The sequence below is a fragment of the Haliotis asinina genome, chromosome 9, assembly GCF_037392515.1.
Source record: "Haliotis asinina isolate JCU_RB_2024 chromosome 9, JCU_Hal_asi_v2, whole genome shotgun sequence".
Classification (NCBI taxonomy): Eukaryota; Metazoa; Mollusca; class Gastropoda; order Lepetellida; family Haliotidae; genus Haliotis; species Haliotis asinina.
Genome location: NC_090288.1, coordinates 34,957,316 through 34,969,308, shown reverse-complemented (window position 1 = coordinate 34,969,308; position 11,993 = coordinate 34,957,316). Strand labels below are relative to the sequence as shown.

At 43.0% G+C, this 11,993-nt stretch overlaps 1 protein-coding gene across 1 annotated transcript; it reads left to right on the top strand.

The window, feature by feature from the left end:
• The first annotated feature begins 5,632 nt into the window (after positions 1-5,632).
• Positions 5,633-10,716, top strand: LOC137295968 (haloacid dehalogenase-like hydrolase domain-containing 5). The gene is made up of 9 exons (XM_067827581.1): positions 5,633-5,809; positions 5,921-5,967; positions 6,792-6,986; positions 7,174-7,286; positions 7,663-7,796; positions 8,140-8,317; positions 8,873-8,918; positions 9,114-9,256; positions 9,651-10,716. Exons 1-9 carry the CDS (start codon positions 5,764-5,766, stop codon positions 10,021-10,023), a joined length of 1,275 nt encoding a protein of 424 aa, XP_067683682.1. The 5' UTR covers positions 5,633-5,763; the 3' UTR covers positions 10,024-10,716.
• The last annotated feature ends 1,277 nt before the right edge of the window (positions 10,717-11,993 follow it).

The following is an 11,993-nucleotide window of genomic DNA, read 5'->3' as shown; positions in this document are numbered from 1 at the left end:
TACTCATCTGGGGAATCGAACCCAGGTCATCGGCGTGACGAGCGAACGCTTTTCCCACTTGGCTACCCCACCGCCCATATCCTGCATGGACTCTATATATATTGCAAATTCCTGACAAGACTTAAACCACCCATGTTGCTGACATTGGGAAATTCAAAACGTTTAAGAAAATCAATAGTGAAATAGTACAACAACGTTCGTAATAAACAACCGTGCACTAATCGTCCTCGTAGTCAACAAGTAGGTTAATATCTTTATTACTCACCGATCAAATTCCACATTTGAGAAATGAGTTAAATTATTCACACAGCGCCCGCTTCAGTGTTGGGATATAAATAGATTTGTTGCTGCCTCTCGCCTGATGATTATGTCAGCAGAGTGCTGATTGGCCAGTTACAAGTGTCATGGCCGACCCGACGCGGCACACGCCGTTGCGACGTGATTCCCGTGTGGGGCACATTGTCGTGAGCGATTGTTCTGGCAAGTAATACGGTTACTGGATTTGTTATGTGACTGCTTAAAATATGTATCACAACACAGCCAACAAAAACCGAGTTAAATAGTTTCGATGGCGGGGGTATCTTACGAGCCAGTCAAGGTCGTTGTCTGGAGCCGTTACCCAATCGAGTTTCAAGAAATATGTTAAGAATATTTATTTGAAATAAGCAAGTCCCTGTCTTAAGCTGAGTTTTGTGTGTATGAATGCCCTCAGACTCCTGCACTTAAAAAGAATTGCATTGCGCATGCGTATGTTGATAAAAGAAACAAAGACCAACCCAAATTGCCAGGACCTTACCTGTTATTACCAAAAACGCATTTGTGATTAAATATTACTCATGGAAAATGAACTTTTATCAACGAGTGTAACGTGAGTTCATAAATACGGGCATGGTCGGGTACCCAAGTGTATAAAGCGTCCGCTCATCACGCAGGAAACCCTGGTTCGAATCTCCAGATGGGCACAATTTGTTAAGGCCATTTCTGGAGTCTCAATTTGTCACGCTAAAAACGGCACAAAATTGTACTCACTTATTACTGTGGATACCTGTTCTTTGATAGGAAAGGCTTGTGCAATGTTCTGTCCCTGTGAAGATCCCGATTTAATTAAGGCAACTAACAGGATCGGGTGGTAAGGCTCACAGGCGTTGATTCTTATCGCCGTGCCAAGTTGTAAAGATCGATACACATGATGTCAGTCACTATACCTTTTGGCCCAGATTTGATTATTTACAGATAACTGGAATAATACATTACGGCGTTTAACAAACAAGAGGTGCAATGAGTATCTTGCATTTATTGTTTAGTTTAATGACGGTGTAAGAATCTACATCGATCTACATCGTCACTCTATGCAGTAAACAGGAAGCTGCCGTCTATAATGCTACATGGTTAAGTTTTGATCCACACACATCTAGAAGGCCGACCAAATAATTACAATGAATGTTTCTTTAATATGTACTAGCTCTAACAAAGACACCGTTCTGCGCTAAAACGTAGTAAATAACAGAAGACTTTCTTGTATTTTGTATGTTTTTTTGTAAGCCATGTTCGTTCGTTTGGTTGGTTGTTTGTTAACGCTGCATTCAGCAATATTCCAGTGATACGGATTATTTTGGATGGCCATTAAGCCAGTACATTATCTTTGTCCATTTTGCACTGAAAGTACTTGTTGCAGCTTTGAAACTGTTTCAGGAAATAGGTCAGGTAGTTCCAAGTATGAGCAACAGAAACGATTAGTGACGACGTTTATCAGGACTTGCGTCCGGATGAAGGAAGTGTATACAATAATTGCTATGTGAAGGCATTGTGGTGTAGTCAAGTGGCACGAGATGCCTCCATGCTCGGTGCTTAGATCACCCCGAATATGACCTTTTATCTGGGTCAGCACAGTGAGTGAGTATCATTTTACGCAGCTTTTAGCGATATTTCAGCAATGTCAAGTGGTATGTGATGCCTCAGTAAACTGTGTTAGGAATCGCCCCGAATATGCATTTTTTCTTGTATCTGCACAGGGAGTGACTGATTATAGTTTTGCGCCGCTTTTAGCAATATTCTAGCGATATCAAGTCGGGCGACATAAGAAATGGGCTTCACACATTGTACCAGAGTGGCAAATCGAACTCGGGTGTTCAGCATGACGAGAGAACGCTTCAACCACTAGGCTACCCCCACCGCTCCTGTGTCTGCACAACAATGAATGAATGAATGGGTTTGGCTTAACCCCATTGGCGTCTCATCTCATTGTTTGAGCCCCAAGTGGTGCATGTCTCGGACAAGGTGTGGTGTTAGACTAATGCTTACAGTCCCTGAATATATATAATTTTGATAGGAACAAATTAATCCATTTCAACTGAAAAGGAGCCCCAGTAAATCAACACTTGCCTCATTTAGGGATTTAGCATTGCACGGCTGGCTTACCGGTAGATAAAATAATGTGGTTCAGGCTAGCGGTGGTGTAGACAAACCTACAAACGTTTTAAGAAGGACCGGGTTTCGAACCCGCTATCGTCTCTCACTACAAGTGCGTGCTCCGGGACCACTAACCTTGAAGAGAGGAATCAGCAAGATTTTATAAACAGTGTGTTGTTTCGCTATATGAAACCAAACACACACTTTGGGAGATGCCAAGTTTAACCATGTTATAATTCAAGTTACTTTGCAAGCTTTGTAACGTATGAGTCACAGGGATCTGTCGCTAACCTTGAGCTTAGCGCCAAAACAAGCGTGGTCATATAAGATAACGCTGCAAAATATCTAACGTCCGCGAAAAAAGTCGAACAATGAAATTATGCTCCCAAACAAGCATCCCGATCCAAAAACCCAAATTGAAAATTCCAAACGAGAGACTAACTGCAAAGTGTAGCATGAATTTTCACATCACCCTGTTATAGAGTACTATCTTTGTGACTACAGAATTGCAACATCAGCAGTACTTTGTAGCTTACGGATGAGGATGAGGTATCATGCAGTTTTTAAAAGTAAATTCCACCAACATCACTAGGACAAATACGCTTCACCGATGCGGGGCACCGATAGGGGTGTCAGCCACGAGTAGTGAACACTGCCCTTTCATGGCCAAAGCCCGTTGACCTTGCATGGTCCGGGATGAATATTGCTGACTGTACAGAAACTCAATGATGAAATTGTTCGCATCATCGTGTACATGTTTATCGGTTACGTTTGTCGACGTTGCAGTACGGGATTGGTGATTACCTGTTATCTACCGGTCAGCTAGATAAAGGACGGGTCAATTTCCAAGAAGTGTGACACTTTCGCGGTTACAGTGGTCAGCTGGGACGTGAAATCAAAGCCGGTCTAAATATTACTTGATAGCGGCACAATCCATTATGTTCACTATAGTCGACCCGTGAAGGTCCGGGATGGTTGCCATAAAATGTGACTATGCTTGTCGTAAGAGGCGACTATCGGGATCGGGTGGTCACGCTCGCTGACTTGGTTGACACATGTCATTGGTTCCCAGTTGCGCAGATCGATACTGGACATGGACACAGGATCATCGCGGTGGCCTTCCGTTTGAGTAGCTGAACCCGTTCTGGGACCAGTGCTGGGTCCAAGCCGACAGACCCGTGAAGGTCCGGGAGTAGAATAGGCCTTCAGCAACCCATACTTGCCATAAAAGGCGACTCAGCTTGTCGTAAGAGGCGACTAACGGGATCGGGTGGTCAGGCTCGCTGACTTGGTTGATACATGTCATCGGTTCCCAATTGCGCAGATTGATGCTCATGTTGTTGATCACTGGATTCTCTGGTCCAGACTCGATTATTTACAGACCGCCGCCATATAGCAGAAATATTACTGAGTGCGGCGAAAAACTATACTCACTCACTCACTATAGTCACTTGCCCCCAAGGCGAAGTGAGGTGAGGTGGAAAGGTGTTTCACGTCTCGATTATTGCACGTGTTGCAAGTCCATCTCACAGCCCCTGAACCACATCACTTCCCAGCCCTGTCTCCAAAGCTCAAGCTCAAGCTCAAGATGAAGTTCAACATGAACTCCACATTGACCCAGAACTGGTCGTTTTCTCCTCGCCGGGTCTCCTTTTCAATTAAACTGAAATTATTTGTTTCTATCCAAATTATACACACGAAGAATGACATGCGTAAAACCCCTATTCACTTTCTCACTATTAAAATGAACTTGGGGACTATGGATTCGTAGTTTGCTTTGCAAGTGCGTGGTTGTGTTTCTTCGGCGAACCAGGATCTTGTGATCATGGATTTTGTTCCGGTTTTGCCTGGTTATATATTTCTAGGTTTGTCTGCCCCACAAATCTGTGATCGTATTTCATTTAAGTTGTTAAACATCCACGACCAGCGTTTCTTTGGGCTCACCTCCCACCTCCAGTACTGCCGTATTGTTTTCAGTATCATCGATGGGGTAGCCTAGTGGTTAAATCGTTCACCCATCACGTCGGATGACCGGGTTCGATTCTCTGCGTGGGTACAATGTGTTAAGCCCATGTCCCCAGCCGTGACATTGCGGGAATATTGCTAAAAGCTGCGTAGATCCCCATTCACTTACAACATCACTGACCCCAACCAGCCATTACATCACAGATATTATAATCTCGTTTCAAATGTTTTTGTTGTTAAACGCCGCAATCGGCAATATTCCAGCTATATGATGACGGTTTGTAAACATTCGAGTCTGGATCAGACAGACCAGTGATCAACATCATGAGCATCGATTTTCGCAGTTGGGATAGAATGGCATGCGTCAGCATTGCCAGCGAGCCTGACGACACGATTTCGTTAGTCACTTCTTATTATATGCGTGGGTTACTGAAGACCAACTCTGACCCGATCTTCACGAGTCTTGTGCTATTAAGAAATTCGGTATTGCTTTAGCTAAATTCAGGTGTAGTTCACACCAACTGAACATAGACATTGGTAGATACACAAAACACGAAAAAGCTTAAGATTGTGAGACATATGTTCCTGTAACTACTTTGAAAATGAGTATCATTTCTTATTGATATGCACTGCTTAAGATGACCTACGTAACCGTTTTATTCCACTCATCCAATCGTGTGTAAATTCAACCGACTAATGTGTAATGATACTGTTATGGTCCTACGACGTCTTGCCATGTTTATATTTTACGCTAGTAATCGGCGTCACCTCAGCTTGAAGGCTGCATATGTATCTGTATCATGGGCCGATGGCCTACATTCGCATGAATAAAAAAAGACGAAGACTAGCCGTCGAATCAAACGAACACGACCATTAGAAGTGTTGTTTTCATTCAAGTTTGAAGACCCTAAATATTTCATGCCGTCACGATCTGACATTTCTGATCAACCCAAGAAAGTGCAAAATGGTCACATTTGTTCTGATCGCCTGGCCGAGAACGCACGTGCCGCCATTCAATGAAACAGGTCCCATGTTATGCAACGCCATGTGGTCGGATTTCGCCATGTGTTGTTACACGAGTCACTTGACTAACTCTGGCAGTATCGGTGTAACTCGTTATCGGCGCAGCCCTTCACCGAGTTTTACCCCGTCACCGAATTACAAATAGCGACGTAAACAATTCACTCACTGGTACCCTCTGACCTCCGTTCCTCACCTCGATACCAGCCAATCAGAACGTAGTATGCAAATCAACTGATAGTAAACAAGACCGCATGGCCTCCTATAAATGTGGGCATTGCAGCGTCGGTTTTCAGACACAACTCAAAACGTGCTTTTGAAACTTTGACTTGCATCAACTGCTATAGGTGCTTTTATATATCTCACACCATGAGAGTCACCGACAGCCCCATTCGTGATGACGGATATTCAACTGGTGAGTTACTTTGCCGTTACATATTCCCAACGGAAGGTAACGTAAAATTGATAGAGTTTGTCATCATCAAGCTTTTCATTATCTTGTAACAACTATTTCATTTTCTTCCAGACAATTCTGATTCGTCATCTGCCGATTCTGATCTCTCAATCGCCGAGGTGAGTAGGCCTTACATTACATAATCCACTGATGCATATTCAGTGCCTAACGTTATTTGTTTGCTTATATATAAAACTTGTTTCTGTGAATGGAAACGTTTATCTTTATATACCAATTTAATATTTTAACTGGAATCCAAATGAGGTACAAAGGAGTGGGTGAACTGGTTTATTATTTGGCATCGAGAGCAACTAGTTCTACCCGCGTGCTTTAACAGCTGAGCACGTAAACAAGTTATCATGTGACATGCAAATGAGCTAGGTCACTTTCGGGGTTTCCCCATCTTGTGCAACGGCTTGGCGGGAGAGAGGTTTTGTTGAATCTGCACTTTCTGGATGTAGACCTCGCTTCCGTATTTTCTTCTTTAAACAAATATATGTGACATGATGCTAGCGCGGCTCCGATGGACAGCTACTGCGTCCAGACACATTGCATATCGTCTCTCGTCCTGGGTCGCTAACCTTGAGGCAAGATGAATATAGTCTGTTCTATGAACACCTTCGTACTAGTTATAGTCCGTTCTGTATAATGATGTCTGATATTTCCGGGTTTCGTATCCTCTTTCTTATGCGACATTTTGTTTCTTTCTTAACTATTTAGTTTCTTCATCGGAAACAAATGCTGTTAACGACCAAAGAGGTGCTTATTTCCATATCAACAAAAGCGAATTGAATTCCATTGAACATTTATAGTGTGTATACAATGTTCTAATGTAAGATGTTACGATTCATTTGGTTCGTTGTGTATACATCCAACCATCGGAACTGTTCAGATGATCGAAGACATTTACCCTCAATACTAACTCGTAAAACATTCCTTTCAGCCTGACTTCGGCATCTTATTTGACGTTGATGGTGTTCTGGCCCGTGGCAGTAACGCTCTTGCTCCAGCTGTCAAGGCCATTGAGAAGTTGAAGGACGCCGATGGACAGCTACGCGTGCCATGTGCGTTCGTCACAAACGCTTGTAACAGAACCCATGATAAGGCCAAGCAGATCGCAGGATGGTTCAACATTCAGGTAAGTTACACTTTGTTTTCACGTGAATTAACATTACGTTTTTAGGGTACTCTCACAATAGTCTTAAACAGAATTTGCATCTTTATCTTAAATCTTGATAAAATATTTGTTTCAAAATTTACATCAATTTGGATCGAAGTTTTTTAGGTGTATCCATCACTCGAACTTCAACTCAAATCTCTTGCAGGTGTCCTGTGACCAGGTAATTCACGCGCCGACTCCAGTCAAACTATTGCGTCAGTTCCACGATCAACACGTGTTGGTGATTGGTCAGGAGCACAGAATAGAGATCGCTAAAGAGTATCCTTTCGTAATGGCATATCACTCGCACACTTAAAGCTGACTAGATGGGTTGTGACAATAAGTAATTCCCGGGAAGAGGACACAAAGTTACAATGCTCTGTTTAACTTAGAATAATATGTACATAATTTGGAAAGTAGATAATAAACCCACTTAAATTGGAAACAAAAACCATTGAGTTGGGAGATTCCTCAATATGGGGATATCTAGACTTGCTTCATTCAGGGCGTAAGCTGTGCAGGGACACAATAATGCGGTTCAGGGTCCGTTACACAGACTGTTTTTAAGTAAATGTCCAACAAAATCTACTAACTTATCGCTCACAAATGTCACCATCAGTTTTTAAATCTGTCTATGATCTTTAACCTGGAAAAGTCTTGGCTTCTCAAACCTGTGCACGCTTGACGACGTGAAAGAGGCCTATCCTTTATTGGACATGGTTGACCACGAGAACAGAAAGATCGTTGCCAAAGGCTACAAGGAAAACAACGACTTTCCACGAATCGAAGGTAATTAGGGCCTCTCAGCGCCTAGAATATAGTTCTATGTACGGAAGATTACTTCTTTAATGATAGGGGAAAACAACGTTCATCTGAAATTATTTCTATTTTATACTGATTTTAGAAGCGGGACGGAGATTTTGCAGTTTCTCACTTTTAGGAATTGCATTGAGATGATCATACTAGAACACAAACAGAATTAACATGTTTGATGTTAGAGCACCTGCGGGTGTGCTGTATTTGGATTATTGTCCGTAACACTAGGTGTCTCTAGTCGAGTAGTCTTGTGTATGCGGATGAAAAGAGGCACCAAATCATCCCACCAAACTTAAACAGTATATGTATCTTGCAGCCATTCTGTTGCTGGCCGAGCCTACACATTGGGAGGCTAACCTCCAACTGTTGATGGACCTGCTGTTGACCGAAGGCAAACCCACCAAGGCCCCAGCTGACCCTAAATGTGTGCCACAACTTCCGGTGATCGCATGCAACATGGACTTACAGTTCATGGCCGAGGCCTGCATCCCCAGGTAAGCACACGATGTACTTGAGGCTTCCAGCTCCAGGTCTCTCCTCCACATTTCCCTTTCAGATGTTCCCCGCTATATTGCTAAAGGCGGAGTAGAACCCAACTCACTCACACCCTCCTGTTCCACCATTATCCTCCCTCGAGATACCAGTCTGATGTGTTTGAACAAAATGAACTTCATATCTTTGGACAGTCGCTGCCCCATTTTCCCCATCTTGTTCAATATTTGGAACTGACCCGTGAAGGTCCGGGGTAGTATTGGCATTCATCAAACGATGCTTGGCTTAAAAGGCTTCTATGTTTGTCGTTAAAGGCGACAAACGGGATCGGGTTGTCAGGCTTGCCGACTTGGTTGACACATGTCATCGGTTCCCAGTTGCGCAGACCGATTCTCATGCTGTTGATCACTGGATTGTCTGGTCCAGACTCGAGTATTTACAGACCGCCGCCATATAGCTGACAATTGCTTAGTGCGGCGTAAAACTAAACTCACTCGCTCAAATATTGGAATATTAGTCCAATGCATAGAATTTACTTTTAATGTTTTAATTTTCAGGTTCGGACACGGAGCTTTCCTCGTTTGTCTTGAAGCTTTATATAAAGTGAGTTCAACTTCAATGACTATGTTCAATATGATGTTTAAAGATAGCAAATGGAACGAATCTACCATTTGGTGGTTTTAGTAAAGTGGCGTGTAGTGTAGGTAGTAATCGGAGTCGCTTCAGTGATACTAGTATCCTCTTGAGCTTAATCCCTGTCAACCACCTCTAAATGTTTCTTCCTTCCTCCGTTTTCAGAAGATCACAGGGAAGGACCTGCAGTATTCGACTCTGGTCGGAAAGCCCTGCGAGATAACATACAGGTTCGCCGAGCATACAATATGCAAGGTGGCGCAAGCAATGGGCATCAGGAAACCCATCAAACGCCTCTATTTCATTGGGTAAGAATTATACTGAAAAATATACATTCCACAATATAAATAAACCCCAAATATTATGCCCTCAAATAGATTAAACTTTAAAGAATTGGGTTGTTTGTTCTTTGAGGCTGCAATATTCCAGCTATATGTCGGCGGTCTGTTAATAATCGTGTTTGGATCTGATAATCCAGTGATCAACATCATGAATATTGATCTTCGTAACTGGCATACCAATACGTTTAACTATATTAGCGAGCCTGATTGCCAGATCCGGTAAGCTCTTCTGACAGGCGATCAAGTGGAATTTTATAGCATTCATTACCCCCTCCCTCACTAATAATTCCAAACTCTTAAAACTCCATATCACATCAGTTAAAGACAAATGAAATACATGTATGTGACCTTTATGTTCCAGCGACAATCCGAACGTCGACATTTACGGTGCCAACCTCTACGACCGCTACCTGCAGAAGGTGTGGAACAACAGGCAGAACGGTAACGACGACACCGCTGCCCACGGCCTCCCTTCCTCTCGGCTCATCCCGTCAAACGCTGACTTGCACGAACAGACGGTGGAGAGGTGCCACAGTTTACTCGTTGGAACAGGTGTGTACAGGCACAAACCGGAACTGACTGAGAAAGACGACGACAACGACAAGGACAAGACGTATCACGGCCATCGCGACATCGACAACGAACCCCACTTGTCCCAGCCTTCTAAGTTTGTTCAAGACGTCGATGTCGGAATCCAGCACATACTGGAAGTGGAAAATTGTATTACGGCATGATGTGAACATTTTTACGACATTAAACCGGAAGGAAGATTCTGATTGTGAACGTAAAAACATCGGAAATCTCGCCGACCTCTCGCCAGCCATTCCGTATCATGGAAGCAGATCGAGTTTGTGAGGGACCCGTTCGAAGTCCCTCAATAACACGGAAAGAAATCATATGCAAATTGCCTCCCGGCTACACTGTGATAAGAGACTGGTGCTGCTTCGAAAAAGGCTGACCGATGTTTAAAGACATTGTACATACTATTGTTGCCTAGTCTTCGCCATGACGTACTTGTCACAAGGTCATGTCCTCGCGTATTCACGGAGTGAACACGAGATTTCGACGCGACCTGTCCCAGTACGATATACACTGATATTAATGGTCGCTGTGCGACATGTGACAGTCGATACGACAAACTATACTGGATACCGGTTATCACGTGATTTATTTAAATGCGTATCAGTGTATGGAAGCGTGTCAGATGTAATTTGTGGAAGTGAATGGTTTTCAGAGTAAATGTGAGAATGTTGCCAGACTAATTCCCAGGAACGGTTAATTCCGAATGGTTCGTGTTGTAGATGTAGGAATAAGTGTTTGTTCTCCAATATGAACGCAAATATTTGTCATAGGGCAGTGTACACAATGTCGATGTGATTATATTTTGTACTACGTTTTCTTACATGAATAAATACGTGTCATTTATAGAGTCCGTCTGTCGTGATTAGAACTTCCCGAGGTAAAAGTTGGTTAGTTGTTTTTCACCACATTCAGCAATAGTCCTGCTATATGGTGGCGGTGTGTAAACAATCGTGTCTGATCCAGACAATCCAGTGATCAGCATGAATAACGATCTACGCAACTGGGATGCGATGACGTGTGTCAATCACGTCAGCGAGCCTGACAACCTGATCCCGTTAGTCGCCTCTTACGACAAGCATGAATTACTTCAGGAAGATCCAGGTCTTCACGGGTCCCCGATGCAAGGGAGCTAACTGACTCAAATTTAAAACTGCCTTTCGCTCGCTGAAGTGTGCATAACGTACCTTAACTTCTGTGATGACTGGAAACTAGAAGGTTCGATAAGGCTGAATACTGTTGCAGCACACAGCAATGCTTCTACGACTGGCTTTACATAATGGTGTCCATGTCTGGCTTAGATCAGTCGCCATGAGCAGCAAGGATGTGCGGTGGCTTTCAATCATCAGCAGTGAGCGTACGTGCATGTTATTCGACGGTATTTTGCTATGTTAAAGCTGCATGACGGACGTGCAAGAAATATGTTTCACAAATAAAAACACCCCAGACCAACGTATACCGAAACAAACTAAACCTATACGGAGGTTAAAATTAATGCGGGGTCGGATACAGCATTTGAGAGAAAGGTGTGTGAACGTATCCTCTACCCTCTGTGACTCGATTTATAATGTTACGTGTTTGGAATATTGTACCGTATTGCCTTCATGCAGAAGGTTTGAGATGTCCTTGAAATTGGATTCTTGCCACATTTGTCGAAACATTCAATATCAGAAGTATATGTTTTAATCTAAAAACAATTAGTGTCATAAGAAACTGTTTGTCTCAATCCATCGAACATCCGAATTTTGTTATATTCTAAATTCACAGTTCATGATAATTTTATGATTCCAAATTTTTGTGATTTTTTTGTATGTTGATAAATTGGATTTTTTTATACCATATTCTTGCTACATGTGTGAAAACGTGTACGTTGCAGATCAGCAGAAAGTATCGTAAGCTAACCGCAAATTTCAACCGCTTGTTTCAACATCTGAGCGGGTGTGTTTAGTTTTATATGCTCCTTATCAATATTGGAGCAGTGTCACGACGGAAGCGTCAGAAATGGGCTTAACAAATTGTATCCATACAGGGAATCGAATCCGGTCCTCGGTGTACCGAGCGAACGGTTTAACCACGAGGCTACATCAAAGCCCCGTTTCAACAGGCGGTAACGTTAACTCGGTGT